Below are 19,544 nucleotides of genomic sequence, written 5' to 3'. Positions count from 1 at the left end.
TGGAACTTTGCTGCGGGGACTTGCTTCCATTCAGTCACGAGCATTAGTGAGGTCGGGTACAAGCATTTCGCTGCACCCGCAATAACATCTGCTAAACACGTGTATGTGACAAACAACATTTGATTTGACTGATGTTGGACGATTAGACCTGGCTCGCAGTCGGCATTCCAATTCATCCCAAATGTGTTTGATGGAATTGAGGTCAGGGCTCTGTGCAGGCCAGTCAAGTTCTTCCACACCAATCTCGACAAACCAACTCTGTATGGACCTCGCTTTGTGCACGGGAGCATTGTCATGCTGAAACAGGAAAGGGCTTCCCCAAACTGTTGCCACAAAGTTGGAAGCACAGAATCGTCTAGAATGTCATTGTATTCTGTAGTGTTAAGATTTCCCTTCACTGGAACTAAGGGGCCTAGCCCAAACCTAGGTATATTTAGTAAGTGTATATTGGTTATAAAGCTCTGTCGGGTTTATGCAGAATAGGGTGAGATCAGATGTGATGTATATTAAAGGGAGTTTCAAATAAGGAGAACAAAGTCAAAATGTTTATTTATTAAACATACACGTTTTAAATTCACCATATGAAAAACACACATACATCTGCATGAACTTGATAGACTGCATTAATATACTCATTAAAAGTGTCTTGGGCAAAAAAATAAGTAGTTGAATGGAAGTAATGAAATTTGTGAACATCATATATCCTACACAGTACAAACACAATATGTAACAGACTCATTAGGCTTTTATATGCCTTATATATCACAATGTCTGGATGCAATATTCTACCCAGGAATATTTAACACTGAAATCTGTTACTCACATTATTCCAAAATGCATCTGTGGATCTTTTCTGTTGACAACACTCATCTTTGTCTTTAATTCAGGGTTTGATGTCAAAGTCAGAAGCTATCAAGTGGAATGGTTACTTTCTATGTTATAGAGTGGAATGTTTTTTCTGCTGCTGTATCCTAAGGTAGTTACTCTCTGAATGGCCTCTCTCCCGTGTGGACCTTCAGGTGCATCTTCAGATGGTGCTGGTGGGAGAACCTTTTCTCACACTGGGGACAGCTGTAGGGTTTCTCCCCTGTGTGAACCCTCTGGTGCCTCTTGAGGTTGCCAGCATGGGCGAAGCGCATGTGACACTGGGTACAGCTGTAGGGTTTTTCCCCTGTGTGGACCCTCTGGTGAATCTCCACCTTCTGGGGGCAGCTGAAGCCTTTATTACAGAACATGCAAAGGAACCGCTTCTCTTTACCGCTAGTTTTTGCTCCCCCTCCCCGAGCCTTGGACCTTTGGTCATTTGAGTTCAATACCTGATCGAACAGGCCTTGTGAATCGGAAGGTGCCATTGACATGGACACTGAGTGTAAAGAGGAATTGGTTGTGACATTTAGATTTGACTCTAAGTTTTCCCTGTAGTCTAAGAAGTCACTGCTGTTGTCCTGCGAGTGTCCTCCTAAATGAGTCTCGACTTCATTCCATGTCAGAGGAGCGTCGCCCTCCACTTTCACAGTCACATCATCTAAGGCCAGACCCTCCCCTTTCTCATCCAGGCAGTCTTCAGAGTACACACTAGTACTGTACCGGTTCCAGTCCCCTCTCATTGGATTAGTCTGTGTATCTAAGCCCACAGGCATTTCACCAGGTATCATCCCTGTCTCTGCAGTGTAAGAACAAGATGGATCATTGCCAGTCTGTAATGCGTCACCGGAGTCCTGATGGGACAGAACTGTCCTCGGGTTACCGTAAAGTAAATACTCTGAGCCGGGAGCAGAACGACAGCCCAGTCCCCCCAGCTCCAGTATCTCTGGGTCTGACCTGTGGTCAGATCCTGTGTGTAAAAGCCTTTGTGTTACAGTTAAAGTCTCTGTGTCTGTCTCTGACTTGAGGACAGCGTTCTGCGTTCCACTGTCCTCTGTGATGCTGCGTCGGATCCTGGGCGGCACTAGGGTTGTGGTGGGGTCCTCCGTGGCTACAGGGGGCGCTCCAGCCGCTCCAGTTTGGATGTTTCTGCTGTGTCGTGGGTCCTCCTCTCCTTCAGACCTCTCCAGCTTGACCCCAGGACCTGCAGCCTCTGCATCTGCAGGCTGACAAGAAGAAAGGAGGTTATTACCGGTACATAAGTAGGATTAGATAACATTGTCATAGGGAAGTCTCACAAACTCCCCTATGGCAGATAAATGAGGATGTAAGCAAGTGAATAGCTGAGGGGAGCCTTTCTGAAATAAACTGGCCATATTTGATGTACTGTAATTTTGATGTAATACTATTACACTAACCTCTATAACGATAACGTTCTGGGTTGAGGTTCCACTCCCCTCATCAACAGTGATTGGTTGGTCATCTCTCCATGTTTTGTGTCCCGCTGGCTTCACAAAGCTCCTGAAGCCTCCAGTGAGATGTCCTTCACCTGAGAGAGTGATTGGGGGAAAATACATTGTTAGGTTTAGCTACTGTCAATGCTCAACACTATATTGTACACTATTGACCGTTTTGACACTGTTTAGAATTGACAAGGATGTAAGGTAACACTTCACATAACTTCTTGATATACTATTTATAGATTGATTGACTATGTTCAATGCAGCATGTTGTTTTCAATAAGTAAATAATAGGACATAACGTAAATCAATTATCTGGTTAGAATATTATATTTTGTCATTGTGCAAAATAGCCAAGCAATTATTGCATACTATCCAACAAACTGACCAAGACCCATTTCACCATATCTGGTTAAGACATCTAAAGTCACACATGTGCAGCATGGAACGGGCGACAGGCCCTGCAGCCTCTTCGTTCTGAAAAATGTGCGTACCTCTTTCCATTCCTGCGTCGAGGATCTTGACACTACTGGGACGACTAGCAAGGACGCGCTCTCGCGTTGTTCTATCTGCGCGCTCCCGTGCCACCTTCAGTTCCAATAGATGTAGTTTCCTCCGCAATGTCCTGTTTTCTTTCTGGCTTTGAGTTATTTCCAAACGAAACACTGCATAGTCGTCGTCTACGAGCTTACAGATATCTGCCACAGCTGCATTCGCTAGCACCTCCATGATGGAGGCTATTTGAGTGTGAAAAACCACACAGTTAGCCATGTTGGCTAATGTTCACAGCTAACTAACTAGCGTTACCTAGATAACATTTATCAACCAAGCCCTGTCTCCAACGCGAATTAAATACTACAGGGTGTAAGTATGTGATTCGGTGCAGTTCAATTAGTCATATTTTGAGTTCCAGGGTGTTAATAAACGTCCAAATAGCACAAATAAAAATGCTAACGTGGAAATTGTACTTGGTCGCTGTTCACTTCCGGTTAAACTGAAGAGAAGGGGATCTTATTGGTTGGCGTCATAGCTCAAAGGGTGTTGTTAAATGAAAAAGAAATGCGCTCCCAAGTATAGAACGATCTCTTTGTAGCCAATTATTAAATATATTTGTAGTTCTCTTAATTTTAGGAGAGAAATTCCAATGTTGTCTGACTAAGTGGTTTTTTGACAGATGTATTCCTAAATATTTAACACAGTCCTTTACAGGAATATTTTCTATTTCTTTATCATCAGAGTCAAATAAACATAAGATTTCACATTTAGAAACATTCAGCATTAATCCTGATGCAATAGAAAATGCAGTTATAGCATTAAGGGCATGTGCGACCTGGTCTTTGTTTCTTAAGAAAAGAGTAGTATCATCAGCCAGTTGGGAAATTTTGATTTCTTTGTTAAAAATGGTTAAGCCATACACATTTGCATCATTCAGAATATCTAGAGATAGAAGTTCCACAACCAAAATTAATAAAAATGGCGAAATTGGGCATCCCTGTTGTACACTTCTGTTGATACTACATCTTTTGGTAGGTTAAGTAGCACAGAACTATCTATATCTTTGTAAAACATGCAAATTACTTTAATAAAATTTTCACCAAATCCAAAAAGTTTAAGAGACCTAAAGAGAAATTAATGTTCAATTGTGTCAAAGGCTTTACAGAAGTCCAGAAATAGGACAACCGCATCTGAGTCAATTGCATCTGAATAATCTATAAGGACCAAGACTAAACAAATGTTAGAGCTTATGTGACGGCCCTTCATAAATCCTGTTTGAGTCTCATTTATAATGGTATCTATTCCTTTCTTTAATCTTTTGGCATAAACCAGAGCAATCAATTTGTAATCAACATTTAATAAAGTAATTGGTCTCCAATTGTCAATGAGAGAAGGGTCTTTATCAGGCTTCGGAATCAATGAAATAAGGTTTCACCAACAAGGTTAGGTTTCACCAACAAGTACTTCTGTCCAAGGCAGAGGGACTGTCTCGTTTTGTGTACCCCTCATTATCGTTATGTGTAAATCCAGCTACTTGTAAAGAGATTAATAAGACCTTTCTTGACTTCATCTGGAAAAATAAGTCTTACAAACTTTAAAAAATCTGTTTTTTCTAACAAAAGAGCTGAAGGCGGTCTAGAAGTGTTGGATTTTGTTGACATAAATAACACTTTCAAGATAAACTGGTTGTAAAAAATGTTTGATCGATACTGATTCAATATGGTATTTCATTCCAAATAATGTGTTTAATAAATTGGGAGGTCTTCAATTTTTACTGAAATGTAATTATATTCCTGAAAGATTACCTGCTAAATTGGCTAGGTTTCACCAACAAGCTTTAATGGCCTGGAAAATATGTTTCCTGCACAATTTTTCCCCTCATAAAGCTCTTTTGTGGAATAATTCAGACATAACTGTAAGGAATAGGTCATTGTTCTACCCCAGCTGGCATGAGAGGAATATTGACTTTGTTCATGATATTTTCGACAACAAGGGTAATATTCTCAAATATTAACAATTTGTAACATTGAAAGAGTTTCCAATACCTTTCAGAGAGTTTATTTCTGTGATCAAAGCCGTTCCCAGTGGTCTAACTACACTTATGAAAAGTCATCTTAATTTTGGGAATGATCACAAAGTTTATCCAGAACTCAGATTGGAAGGCGTGGGCTTACTTGAGAGATCTTGTTGTAATAAATATATAAGACAAATTCTTCATTCACAAAACCAACTTACACCGAGAGGAAAGTTTTTCTGGAACATGCTTATTCCTGACATTGTCTAGAAAAATGCATGGTTTAGGCCTTACAAATACTGTATACCAAACAAAGTTAAGGAAGTGCACTTCAAAATTTTACATAAGATCATATCCTATTGTGGCTATTGATGATATCTGCGTTTTCTGTGAAAAAGAAGGTGAGAATCTGTCTCACTTGTTCTTTGAATGTAAATTTGTGTCAGAATTTTGGGAAAACCTTGCAAAGTACTTATTTACCATTATGAACACTGCCTATATTTTTAACATAAAATATATAATATGTTACTATTGCAATGATAACAAAACCACTGAAATGATTGTTAATTTTTTTATTCTTGTTGCCAAATACTTTATACACAAACAGATTCCAAAATTCTATACAAAAATTACCAATTTTTCTGATTGAATTTAATTATCTTATTAAAACATTAACCCTAGTGAATAACAACAAGAATAACATCTTCATGAATCATTATAAAAATATATTTTCAGAGTGAATATAATTGCACTTAAATTGTTTATTTTTTAAAATTATTTAATTTTTATTGATATTTTTTGTATGATTGAGTATTGTTAATACTTGTGTTTGGTTTGCTAGACATGTTTGATGTAGCAATGTAAGTTGATTTTTGTATTATGAATAAAAAATATTTAAATATGCGCGCTGTTCTTTGAATTACGGTAGTGAACCGAAATATTCAAAGTCCACGTCTCACGCTATTGGTCGTTCGATAGCCAATGGGCTCTCAGCATCCCTTTCACCGGGGTGTTCGAGGAGAAGCAGTCTGCCTGTCGCATTGCCGCGTCCATCCAGCTATTAACGATTGACTGACAGTTAACAAGCTAAATACCACGCTACATGTGAACTAAGCAAGCTAGCTAACGAATTAGACATGGTTACGAGTATAATTGCTTATTTTCAGATACAACAAATAGAGCAAAAGTTGCATCATTGACGTTGGTATGGTGCGTTGCATTTCTTGAAATCAATAAAAAGCTGGCGACTTTGACAGACTGAGTAGTAGTCTACTACTGGAAGAAAGTGAAGATAACTAACGTTACTCAGTAAGGTAGCTATTTACTCTCAGTGGTGGAAAAAGTACACAATTGTCATACTTGAGTAAAAGTATAGATACCTTAATAGAAAGTTACTCAAGTAAAAGTTTAAGTCGCCCAGTAAACTACTACTTCAGTATAAGTAAAAGCATTTGGTTCTAAATATACTTAAGTATAAAAGTAAAGATAATTGCTCAAATATATTTAAGTATCAAAAGTAAAAGTATAAATCATTTCATATTCCTGATATTAAGCAAAGCAGATGCACCGTTTTCTTGTTTTTATAATTAACGAATAGCCAGGGGTACACTCCAACACTCAGACATCATTTACAAATGACGCATTTGTATTCAGTGAGTCTGCCAGATCAGAGGCAGTAGGGATGACCACGTTTTCTCCTGATAAGTGTGTATATTTGACAATTTTCCTGTCCTGCTAAGTATTCATCATGTAAGGAGTACTTTTGGGTGTCATGGAAAATGTTTAGAGTAAAAACGACATTATTTATGTAGTGAATTAAAAGTTGTAAAAGTATAAATAGTAGAGTACAGATACCTCCAAAAAACGTAGGACTTTAAAGTATTTTTACCACTGGTTACATTATACACTGCTCAAAAAAATAAAGGGAACACTTAAACAACACAATGTAACTCCAAGTCAATCACACTTCTGTGAAATCAAACTGTCCACTTAGGAAGCAACACTGATTGACAATACAATAGTGTCCAGACTCCAAACTCCACTATGGCCAAGACCAAAGAGCTGGCAAAGGACACCAGAAACAAAATTGTAGACCTGCACCAGGCTGGGAAGACTGAATCTGCAATAGGTAAGCAGCTTGGTTTGAAGAAATCAACTGTGGGAGCAATTATTAGGAAATGGAAGACATACAAGACCACTGATAATCTCCCTCGATCTGGGGCTCCACGCAAGATCTCACCCCGTGGGGTCAAAATGTGTGGTTCTGAGCAAAAATCCCAGAACCACACGGGGGGACCTAGTGAATGACCTGCAGAGAGCTGGGACCAAAGTAACAAAGCCTACCATCAGTAACACACTACGCCGCCAGGGACTCAAATCCTGCAGTGCCAGACGTGTCCCACTGCTTAAGCCAGTACATGTCCAGGACCGTCTGAAGTTCGCTAGAGAGCATTTGGATGATCCAGAAGAAGATTGGGAGAATGTCATATGGTCAGATGAAACCAAAATATAACTTTTTGGTAAAAACTCAACTTGTCGTGTTTGGAGGACAAAGAATGCTGAGTTGCATCCAAAGAACACCATACCTACTGTGAAGCATGGGGGTGGAAACATCATGCTTTGGGGCTGTTTTTCTGCAAAGGGACCAGGACGACTGATCCGTGTAAAGGACAGAATGAATGGGGCCATGTATCGTGAGATTTTGAGTGAAAACCTCCTTCCATCAGCAAGGGCATTGAAGATGAAACGTGGCTGTGTCTTTCAGCATGACAATGATCCCAAACACACCGCCCGGGCAACGAAGGAGTGGCTTCGTAAGAAGCATTTCAAGGTCCTGGAGTGGCCTAGCCAGTCTCCAGATCTCAACCCCATCGAAAATCTTTGGAGGGAGTTGAAAGTCCGTGTTGCCCAGCAACAGCCCCAAAACATCACTGCTCTAGAGGACATCTGCATGGAGGAATGGGCCAAAATACCAGCAACAGTGTGTGAAAACCTTGTGAAGACTTACAGAAAACGTTTGACCTCTGTCATTGCCAACAAAGGGTATATAACAAAGTATTGAGAAACTTTTGTTATTGACCAAATACTTATTTTCCACCATAATTTGCAAATAAATTCATTAAAAATCCTACAATGTGATTTTCTGGATTTTTTTTCTCATTTTGTCTGTCATAGTTGAAGTGTACCTATGATGAAAATTACAGGCCTCTCTCATCTTTTTAAGTGGGAGAACTTGCACAATTGGTGACTGACTAAATACTTTTTTGCCCCACTGTAGCCCTTCTTACATCAGCTGATATCTCAAAGTGCTGTACAGAAACCCAGCCTAAAACCCCAAACAGCAAGCAATGCAGGTGTAGAAGCACGGTGGCTAGGAAAAACTCCCTAGAAAGGCCAAAACCTAGGAAGAAACCTAGAGAGGAACCAGGCTATGAGGGGTGGCCAGTCCTCTTCTGGCTGTGCTGGGTGGAGATTATAACAGAACATGGCCAAGATGTTCAAATGTTCATAAATGACCAGCATGGTCAAATAATAATAATCACAGTAGTTGTCGAGGGTGCAGCAAGTCAGCACCTCAGGAGTAAATGTCATTTGGCTTTTTATAGCCGATCATTAAGAGTATCTCTACCGCTCCTGCTGTCTCTAGAGAGTTGAAAACAGCAGGTCTGGGACAGGTAACACGTCCGATGAACAGGTCAGGGTTCCATAGCCGCAGGCAGAACAGTTGAAACTGGAGCAGCAGCACGGCCAGGTGGACTGGGGACAGCAAGGAGTCATCATGCCAGGTAGTCCTGAGGCATGGTCCTAGGGCTCAGGTCCTCCGAGAGAGAGAGAGAGAGAGAGAGAAAGAAAGAGAGAATTAGAGAGAGCATACTTAAATTCACACAGGACACCGGATAAGACAGGAGAAGTACTCCAGATATAACAAACTGACTCTAGCCCCTGACACATAAACTACTGCAGCATAAATACTGGAGGCTGAGACAGGAGGGGTCAGGAGACACTGTGGCCCCATCCGATGATTCCCCCGGACAGGGCCAAACAGGAAGGATATAACCCCACCCACTTTGGCAAAGCACAGCCCCCACACCACTAGAGAGATATCTTCAAACACCAACTTACCATCCTGAGACAAGGCCGAGTATAGCCCACAAAGATCTCCGCCACGGCACAACCCAAGGGGGGCGCCAACCCAGACAGGAAGACCACGTCGGTGACTCAACCCACTCAAGTGACGCACCCCTCCTAGGGACGGCATGGAAGAGCACCAGTAAGCCAGTGACTCAGCCCCTGTAATAGGGTTAGAGGCAGAGAATCCCAGTGGAGAGAGGGGAACAGGCCAGGCAGAGACAGCAAGGGCGGTTCGTTGCTCCAGAGCCTTTCCGTTCACCTTCACACTCCTGGGCCAGACTACACTCAATCATATGACCCACTGAAGAGATGAGTCTTCAGTAAAGACTTAAAAGTTGAGACCGAGTCTGCGTCTCTCACATGGGTAGGCAGACCATTCCATAAAAATGGAGCTCTATAGGAGAAAGCCCTGCCTCCAGCTGTTTGCTTAGAAATTCTAGGGACAATTAGGAGGCCTGCGTCTTGTGACCGTAGCGTACGTGTAGGTATGTACGGCAGGACCAATTCGGAAAGATAGGTAGGAGCAAGCCCATGTAATGCTTTGTAGGTTAGCAGTAAAACCTTGAAATCAGCCCTTGCCTTAACAAGGGCTGATATACTGTACACTACTACTGTACCGGTTCCAGTCCCCTCTCATTGGATTAGTCTGTGTATCTAATCCCACAGGCATGTCACCAGGTATCATCTCTGTCTCTGTAGCATATGAACAGGACCTGTAACACATCACCTGTGTCCCGATTGGACAGAACAGTCCTTGGGCTCAGGTTACCATAAAGTAAATACTCTAAATGGGGAAAGGAGGACAGCTTCGTCGCCCCAGCCCCGTTAAAGTCTTGGTGTCTGTCTCTGACTTAAGGACGGCGCTCAGCGTTCCACTGACCTCCGTGGTGCTGAGTCAGGTCCTTGACCTCTCTAGCTTGATCCCAGGACAACAGTGATTGGTTGGCCATCTATCCATGGTTTGTGTCCCACTGGCTTCACAAAGCTCCTGTAGCCTCCAGTGAGACCTCCTTCACCTGAGAGTGATAGAAGGAAAAGAGGTAGTTAGGTTAGCTACTGTCAAAGCTCAACGGTATACTATTGACAATGTCTAGAATTGGCAAGGATGTAAGGCAACATTTCTCATAACTTCTTGATATACAATTTATTGATCAATGTATTATGTTCCATGCATCACATAGTTTTTGTTGAGTAAATCATAATACGTGCAGTAATCAAGAACCTGGTTAGAATATGATATTGTGTCTTTATGCTAGCTGAAGATAATTATTGTTATCGATCAATAATGACAAATCTCCTGGCATTGACAACTTAGATGGAAAGCTACTGAGGATGGTAGCTGACTCTATAGCCACTCCTATCTGTCATATTTTTAATCTCAGCCTAGAGGAAAGTCTTTGTCCTGAGGCCTGGAGGGAAGCCCAAGTAATTCCACTAGCCAAGAGTGGTAAATTGGCCTTTACTGGTTCTAACAGCAGACATATAAGCTTGCTGCCAGCTCTTAGCAAACTGTTGGGGAAAAATGTGTTTGACCAAATATAATGCTATTTCTCTGTAAACAAATTAACAGACTTTCAGCATGCTTATAGAGAAGGGCACTCATATACTGCACTGACACAAATGACTGATGATTGGTTGAAAGAAATTGATAATAAGATGATTGTGGGAGCTGTACTGTTAGATTTGAGATATTATTTGATATTATTGACCATAACCTGTTGTTGAAAAAACGTATGTGTTATGGCTTTCAACCTCTGCCATATCATGGATTCAGTGCTATCTATCTAATAGAACTCAAAAAGTTTTATTTAATGGTAGGTTCTCTAATGTCAAACATGTAAAGTGTGGTGTACAGCAGGGCAGCTCTCTAGGCCCTCTACTATTTTCTATTTTTACCAATGACCTGCCACTGGCATTAAACACAGCATGTGTGTCCATGTATGCTGATGATTCAACCATATATGCATCAGCAACCACAGCTAATTAAGTCACTGAAACCCTTAACAAAGAGTTGCAGTCTGTTTTGGAATGGGTGGCCAGTAATAAACTGGTCCTGAACATCTCTAAAACTAAGAGCATTGTATTTGGTACAAATCATTCCTTAAATTCTAGACCTCAGCTGAATCTGGTAATGAATGGTGTGGTTGTTGAACAAGTTGTGGAGACAAAATTACTTGGCGTTACCTTAGATTGTCAACTGTCATGGTCAAAACATAGATTCAATGGTTATAAAGATGGGGAGAGGTCTGGCTGTAATAAAGAGATGCTCTGCTTTTTTGACACCACACTCCAAAAAGCAAGTTCTGCAGCCTCTAGTTTTGTCTAATCTTGATTATTGTCCAGTCATGTGTCCAGTGCTGCAAGGAAATACCTAGTTAAGCTGCAGCTGACCCAAAACAGAGCGGCACGTTCTGCTCTTCATTGTAATCAGAGGGCTGATATTAATACTATGCAGGCCAGTCTCTCTTGGTTAAGAGTTGAGGAGAGACTGACTACATCACTTCTTTTTATAAGAAACATTGTGTTGAAAATCCCAAATTGTTTGCATAGTCAATTTACACACAGCTCTGACACACTCTTATCCCATCAGACATGCAACCAGGGGTCTTTTCACAGTCCCTAAATCCAGAACAAATTCAAGAAAGCGTACAGTATTATATAGAGCCCTTATTGCATGGAACTTCCTTCCATCTCATGCTGCTCAAATAAACAGCAAACCTGGTTTCAAAAACTGATAACGCAACACCTCACGGCACAACACCTCTCCCCTATTTGACCTAGATAGTTTGTGTGTATGTATTGATATGTAGGCAACGTGTGCCTTAAATATCTTTTTATGTAGTTCTGTCGTTGAGCTGTTCTTGTCTATTGATATTCTATATTATGTCATTATGTCATTCTGTATTATGTTTTGTGTGGACCCCAGGAAGAGTTGCTGCTGCTTTTGCAACATCTAATGGGGATCCTAATGAAATACAAAATACCAAAGTAATCAGGGGAATTATTGCATACTATCCACAAACTGACCAAGACTCAATTCTCGATAATAAATCTGATCACGTCAAAAGGTGAACGAGGCGACAGGCACTGAGCTATATATGCATGGCGACAGGCCGCGCAGCCTCTGCCTTCTGCAATTTGTACCTCTTGACATGCCTCTGTATCTGTTGAGGATCTTTACACTACGCTCTCACGTTGCTCGCTCCCGTGCTACCTTCAGTTTCCAGTAGCTGTAGTTTCCTTCGCAATGCCCCGTTTTCTTTTTGGCTTTGAGTTATTTCCAAATGAAACACAGCATAGTTGTCTACGACTTTAAAGATCTCTGCCACAGCTGCATTCGCTAGCACCTCCATAACGGAGGCTATTTGAGTGTGAAAAACCATACAGTTAGTCATGTTAGCAGCTAGCTAGCGTTATCCAGATAACATCTATCAACCAAGTCCTGTCTCCAACGCAAATTAAAGACTACTGCAGTAAGTATGTGATGCTGCTCAGTTAAATTTGTCATATTTTGAGTGCCAGGATTTCACTGTCTAAATAACAACAATAAAAACACACGTGGAAATTGTTGTACAATAAAGAGAAATTATCTTATTGGTTGGCATCATAGCTGAAAGGGTGTGCTTAAATGAAAAAGGTATGCACGCTGCTCTTTGAATTACGGTACTGTTTATTACATTACACATCAAATCTCCCATGATCAGTATCTTTCAAGCTGAGAACAGACTTGTTTAGAAAGAACAGTGTGATATTAAGAATAGAGTAGAAAATAATGTAATTATTTTATTCCATCTACATCACCTCCAGTAAGGTAAATATTAAACTGTCCTTGTTTTAGCCTAGGTTTACTGTCTGTCTAAAAACAGGTATATCCAAGCCTGTTTCAAATGACAAGTTAACAAAGGGTTAATGAAGGGTATGTGGTTAATTACCCTCTTCCCCAAAACACTTCACAACTATATGTCAACTTAAGAATAGTTCCCAGATATCCCCTGCGTACATCTCGAGCCACACTGTTACAATTTCTCCCGGTTGTGGACACTCCTATGTCTGGTAAGGTTAGTCAGGAAGGAGAAGCTCTTGTAACATAGTTTGCACTTGAAGGGCCTCTCCTTGGTGTGAACGGCCTGGTGCTCCCTCAAATAGTCTGCCCTAGCGAAGCGCTTCCCACATGTGGGGCAGGCGTACGGCTTCTCAGCGTCCGTCCTATTACTCGGCCTCCCACGTTGTGACCCAATGACACCAGACGAGGCAGAAGCAGGAGCCACCACCCTCAGGTGGTTAGTCTTTGAGCTCCATCCTTGACCTCTAGCCATTGTTTGGGTGTTATTGGGATTGTGTGTTGTGTTATAGGCTAGGTATCTCTTGTGGTGAACGCCCATCCTGACCCTGTCTGTATTGGTGGAGTAACCATGAGGTAACTGAGGAAGGATAGACCCTGGTCCAGGCCTTCTATGAACCCAGTCACCAGGCATTAGACAAGATCCTGAAGGAGAAGACAGACTTCCTGTTAGACTCCCACTGGGCGTGTCTCCCACTACTCTCTGTGAAGGCTGAAGCCCAGGGTGACCTGAATTGTTCATCGTGGATACTGTGGTGTTTGTATCATAGGAACAGGAGGGCCTATCTCTATCAGCCCCAGGCGCTGCTTCATCACTGCACTGAGACTGTGAAGAGAAGGGTCTGGGCTGCAGACTGGATCCCTGACTGGAGCCTCTGTTTATCTGATGACCAGTAGGACTGAGGTTGTTTAGTCCACCTGTCCACTGGTTGTGTTCTGTGTGGTGGTGGAGTCTCTGCCTCTCACGGTTTGGTTCTGTTTCTGACTCGGAAAGGAAAAGCGACGGCTCCTGATCCAGGGTCCTGATCCGGAACCAAGGTTTGTGACCAGCCACCTCAGAGGTCCAGTCTCGCCTGCCAGTAACACCGGATATCAGCAGGTCCTCATGGACTGCAGACTGTAAACACACATTGAACAGAAAAGCATGACGGTTTATATAAGAAACTCTTTGCTGTACACACAAACATGACATGATATTATAAAATGTTAACACAGTCAAGCCCTTCTCTAACACTGTGATTAATGTACCTAACAATATGGAGCCATTGGTGTTTATTTTTTTAAATCCAAATCTGTTGATTCAAGAATGGATATCTATTCATTCTTGAACTATATTCAACTATAAGAACTATATTCTCTGTAAATCTGATACCCTCACTTTGATAAAATTAATTTTAGAATACTTTGGAAAATATTCAACATTACATTACACACAGCTTGACTACTTTATGTAAAGTAAACATGAATTAAGTTACTATCATTTCCTCATTATAAAACATCAGCATCAAAGGTTGTCACTTTTCATCAATGAAGCAATTTTTCAGACACCATCACATTACACCATGTTTTCCTCAGTTCACCTCATCCAGTTCCATAATACATAGATAATGTACATGTGTCGTGTCTGATTGTTTTATCAAATCGATTAACTATGTTTAATTATTACGATGATTAAATTAATCCTGTAACAATTAACTCATTTGCAATCTTGGGGCGCCACGGAAAAAGTTTATTTAACGAGTTACCGGTTTCCGAATGAACTCTGAAAGATATAAATATCTCTTACATTTCAGTCATTATTAATTGTTGCCTTCTATCAGTCTCATTCTGAATGTCACAAAATCCTTGGATATCTGTGCAAACCCTAGCATAAATGATGAATCAGCGATATACAAATTGGCTTAATTATTTATTTACTAACTAAATAAATAATCACACAGAATTACATAAACAGAAACAGAATAGCTTACACATTGATTACTACATAATGCAATGAAAGGTCTCTAGTGGACTAAACCGATATGATGGCTTGTTACACAAAATGAAAAGGGAGGGGCATGTAGGAAAGAACGGGAGAAAACACAAAGGACTTCACTATCGTACATACAGCTGATAACTATGCTCAAGGAAATGCTAATACTTTGCACATGGACGGCCGCTTATTCGAAAAGAATTGCAATGTATATATTTACGATTTTATGTCTTTGTTGTCTCTGTTGAAATCTCCGGTCCATTTTCTGGAAAGTCAGTCGACAAAGTCTCTGGTTGTGTAAGTCTCTGGTTGTCCACCAGAGGTCACCATGTCCTTTGTAGTCGTAGCTTGTTCCTTTTGTTCTGGAAGTGTCTGTCATAATGGATAGGTCAGATGTACCAATGGTCGTTCGATAGGGAAATGTTCTCTCGTCTTCGGTCGAGTTTCCTAAACTACTTTACATATACAGCTGCAGACGGTGAATGTGTAGTCTTTAGTTTTGTAGATTTATTAACCATTTGTAACGTATTCAGCTGGAACTGCACGTAACTGGTCTGTAGAGTGGTAGCAATTTCAACGTGGGGACTCCCGTCCTAACATTTTCTTGACTAATGTACATTTGTCACAAGTCCTATTTAAGCACTTGGGGAAAAAGGGGCATTCCCTCCTTTTGTCGTAATGTCTGTGCTCACGTGGGCATGGCCACTGACTTGGTTAATACTTCATATGAAAAACAATTATCTCATTTAGAAGGCTGACATCACATTACATCTTCTCACAAAGTTTCATATTTAATTATATCAGTTCCCCAACATTTGGATGTGAATCTGATCACTGGGAAATATGCACATTCCGAGATACAGTTATGTTGTTCTACTGTCCTTAGTTACGTCACCAATTAGTAATGAATTTGACAGGATTGTTCTTTAAGTACCCACAGACCATTCCAACTGTTTTGGATTACAGAAATATTGTTTCATTATTCAACTTTTTGATGTTACTGTTTTGGCAGGAGGAATCTCCTTGTAACAAAGAGGTTTCTTTCTCCTCAATCCTGCCAAACCCAACAACAGCAGAGTTTCTACACAGTATTTTCAACCCGTCATAAAACTGGTGGGGGAGAGGATCTGGCGCCTATGATCCTCACCTAACAGGGCAAGTCATGACACATGGTTATCAAAATGTCACGCCAGAGTAAGCCTACACGAAACACAGACCTTATCTTAAGTGTTTCTAAAATCCCCTATGGGAAAAATGAATGGTGAAAAAAGATTGTAACCATTTCCCTGTTTGACCACTAGGTTCTATGTGTATTATGACACCTCCACTGTGGGGCTCTATATATCCAAAACTAACAGAATGAACTACAAACTAACTAGTACTACATTACATGTCACTATACTCTATACATGGGTCGTGTACATTTTCTGTTAGTGTATCCTGAGGTAGCTCCTCTCTGAGAACTTATTCCCGCAGTGCATACAGGAAAACGGCCTCTCTCCCGTGTGGATCTTCAGGTGCATCTTCAGTTGGTGCTGGTGGGAGAACCTCTTCTCACACTGAGGGCAGCTGTAAGATTTCTGCCATGTGGACCCTCTGGTGCATCTTCAAATTGGACAAGTCAGATAAACTGTCCCAGCACATATGATAGCCGAACAATTTGTCTTCCATGTGCATCTTCTGGTGCAGTGGTTCCCAAACTTTTTTATAGTCCCGTACCCCTTCAAACATTCAACCTCCAGCTGCGTGCCCCCTCGAGCACAAGGGTCAGCGCATTCTCAAATATTGTTTTTTTGCCATTGTAAGCCTGCCACACACACAATATACAATACACTTATTAAACATAAGAATGAGTGTGAGTTTGTCACAACCTCAGCTCGTGGGAAGTGACAAAGAGCTCTTATATGACCAGGGCACAAATAATAATATAATAATAATCAATAATTTTGCTCTTTATTTAGCCATCTTAAATATAAAACTTTATTTGTTCATCAAAAATTGTGAATAACTCACCACAGGTAAATGAGAAGGGTGTGCTTGAAAGGATGCACATAACTCTGCAATGTTGGGTTGTATTAGAGAGACTCTCAGTCGTAAATCATTTTCCACACACAGTCTGTGCCTGTATTTAGTTTTCATGCTAGTGAGGGCCGAGAATCCACTCTCACATAGGTACGTGGTTGCAAAGGGCATCAGTGTCTTAACAGCGCGATTTGCCAAGGCATGATACTCTGAGCGCAGCCCAATCCAGAAATCTGTCAGTGGCTTCTGATTAAATTACATTTTCATAGAACCGCTTGTTGCAATTTCGATGAGGCTCTCTTGTTCAGATATCGGTAAGTGGACTGGAGGCAGGGCATGGAGGAAGGTCCTTGCAGACAGAGAAGAACTCCAACTTCTTAATCATAACCTCAATTTTGTCACGCACATTGAATTTAGTTGCGGAGAGTCCCTGTAATCCTAGATTCAGATCATTCAAGCGAGAAAAAACATCACCCAGATAGGCCAGTCGTGTGAGAAACTCATTATCATGCAAGCGGTCAGACTAGTGAAATTATGGTCAGTAAGAAAACTTTAAGCTTGTCTCTCAATTAAAATAAACGTGTCAATACTTTGCCCCTTGATAACCAGCGCACTTCTGTATGCTGTAAAAGCGTTACATGGTCGCTGCCCATATCATTGCATAGTGCAGAAAATACACGAGAGTTCAGGGCCTTGCTTTAACTAAGTTAACCATTTCACTGTAGTGTACAAAACGCCTTTCAAGCTGTCAGGCATTCCCTTGGCAGCAAGAGCCTCTCGGTGGATTCTGCAGTGTACCTAAGTGGCGTCGGGAGCAACTGCTTGCACGAGTGTTACCACTCCACTATGTCTCCCTGTCATGGCTTTTGTGGCAGCAGTACAGATACCAACACATCTTGACCACCAAAGTCCATTTGATGTCACAAAGCTGTCCAGTACTTTAAACATATCCTCCCCTGTTGTCCTGGTTTCCAGTAGAGGATGTCTGCCTTAATTGACCCCCCATAAACGTAACGGACATATACCAGGAGCTGTGCCAGGCCCGCCACGTCTGTTGATTCCTCCAGCTGAAACGCATAGAATTCACTAGCTTGTAACGCGAAGCAGTAATTGTTTCAAAACATCTCCTGCCATGTCACTGATTCGTCGTGAAACAGTGTTGTTTGATGAAGGCATTGTCTGTATAGTTTGTTTGGCCTTTTCCCCCAGCATTGTTCCAGCCATACCCGTGGCAGCAGGAAGAATTAAGTCCTCCACAATAGTATGGGGCTTGCCTGTTCTAGCCACTCGGTAGCTCACCATTTAAGACTCTTCTAGCCCCTTCTTATTAATGGTATCTGTTGCTTTTATACATGTCTTACTACTCGAAAGTCATCTTAATTCTCGCTCCAAAAACTCCTGTGGCTTATTTTTCAAATTGGCATGTTTTGTTTCTAAAAATCAGCACAAGAATGAAGGTTTCATCGAGTGGTGAGATAGTACTTTTGCACATATAACACACCGTGGCTGAGGAAAGGCTATACTCTCAATATAAGTGAACCCCAAATCAATGTAGTTCTCATCATATTTGCACCTCTTCGATGATCCAATGTCCCTGTCTGTTGTTCGGTGCTTTCCCAGGTAAGGGAGCAGTAGCTCTTCGGCTGCATCATATTCACAACTATCAGTGTCCATGCTAGGTGGACTAACAACAAATGTAGAATTACTGATGCTAGCATTGGATGTGCTCGTGGAAGCAGAACAACTTGTGTCGTTGACAAGTGCAGGTGTAGTACAGCTGGTAGTAGCAGTACTACCAGTAGAGCTGGTATGTGTCTCTATGGATGCGGGCTTTACTTTTTTGAACCATTTATCAATTTTCGAGCAAACGGAATGAGCAGCAGCTACGTTTGGCTACATACGGACCGTTAGTGGAATTCCCGCGAGAGAGTAACGGTTAATGTGATTGGATGTTAATTATTTGACTAGGCTACCTGACTAGGCTACCGAGGCTACTCAGGCGAGAAAAAAACCTGACCAAAATGTATAGCCCCGTTGGAAAATATAAATGTTGTTTGAAAATGTGAAGAATTTTTATTATTATTATTTTTTAAAACGTGAATCACATTTTTATTTGGCGTACTCCTGGCGGCATTGCGCGTACCCCAGTTTGGGAATACCTGCTCTGGTGGATCTCCACCTGTTTGGGGAAACTGAAATCTTTCCCACAGAACGAACACATGAAGCGCTTCTCTTTGGCGCTGCCACCTTTACTGATTCTGTCTCTACTACTGTCACGTGTCAATGGGCTTGTGTAGCCATTTAGTGTTGAAGAACTGGCATTGTCTGAGGTCTGGTTTACATAGGGAGAGTGTGAGGAGGATGAAGGCCAGGGAGTGTCTGTGTTGTCGCAGGGTCCATATTCCAGTTGATACATCTTTCTGACAGCAGGCTGAAGGAATTTTTTTGCAATAATTTCTTTTGACCCCATCCCAAATATAATGACACAACCTTAAAATCGGTATATTTCGATTTTTACATCAACACATAATGTAAAAATCATGACATTTTCATCTCTTATCAAATTGAAAAGAAACGTCCTCCTCAACTGCGTTTATTTTCAGCAAACTTAACATGTGAAATATTTGTATGAACATAACAAGATTCAACAACTGAGACATAAACTGAACAAGTTCCACAGACATGTGACTAACAGAAATGGAATAATGTGTCCCTGAACAAAGGGGGGGACAAAATCAAAAGTAA

The 19,544-nt window shown here is 41.2% G+C and overlaps 2 protein-coding genes across 3 annotated transcripts in view; both read right to left on the bottom strand.

Moving 5' to 3' along the window:
• Nucleotides 1-523: 523 nt before the first annotated feature.
• LOC139577712 (uncharacterized) lies at nt 524-3,335 on the bottom strand. Its single transcript, XM_071404896.1, has 3 exons — nt 2,819-3,335; nt 2,283-2,413; nt 524-2,090 (listed from the first exon to the last, which is right to left on the bottom strand). Exons 1-3 carry the CDS (start codon nt 3,093-3,095, stop codon nt 981-983), a joined length of 1,518 nt encoding a protein of 505 aa, XP_071260997.1. The 5' UTR covers nt 3,096-3,335; the 3' UTR covers nt 524-980.
• Nucleotides 3,336-12,616: 9,281 nt separating this feature from the next.
• The window catches only part of LOC139577701 (uncharacterized), a 38,938-nt gene continuing 32,010 nt past the window's right edge, over nt 12,617-19,544 (bottom strand). For both annotated transcript variants that reach the window (XM_071404878.1, XM_071404879.1), the window contains exon 7: nt 12,617-13,922. In XM_071404878.1, the coding sequence (XP_071260979.1) occupies nt 12,981-13,922 (942 nt within the window). In that variant the 3' untranslated portion in view covers nt 12,617-12,980. The remainder of the gene's footprint in view (nt 13,923-19,544) is intronic.

Source organism: Salvelinus alpinus, chromosome 6 (genome assembly GCF_045679555.1).
Source record: "Salvelinus alpinus chromosome 6, SLU_Salpinus.1, whole genome shotgun sequence".
NCBI classification, from domain to species: Eukaryota; Metazoa; Chordata; class Actinopteri; order Salmoniformes; family Salmonidae; genus Salvelinus; species Salvelinus alpinus.
This window is presented reverse-complemented; position numbering and strand designations above follow the sequence as displayed.

Excerpts from the sequence above, each read along its gene's own strand:
- LOC139577712 (XM_071404896.1), bottom strand. The coding sequence starts at position 3,095 with ATGGCTAACTGTGTGGTTTTTCACACTCAAATAGCCTCCATCATGGAG. Across the intron at positions 2,414-2,818 it reads CGACGCAGGAATGGAAAGAG|GTGAAGGACATCTCACTGGA; the intron begins GTACGCACATTT and ends TCACTCTCTCAG. Across the intron at positions 2,091-2,282 it reads AGAACGTTATCGTTATAGAG|CCTGCAGATGCAGAGGCTGC; the intron begins GTTAGTGTAATA and ends TCTTCTTGTCAG.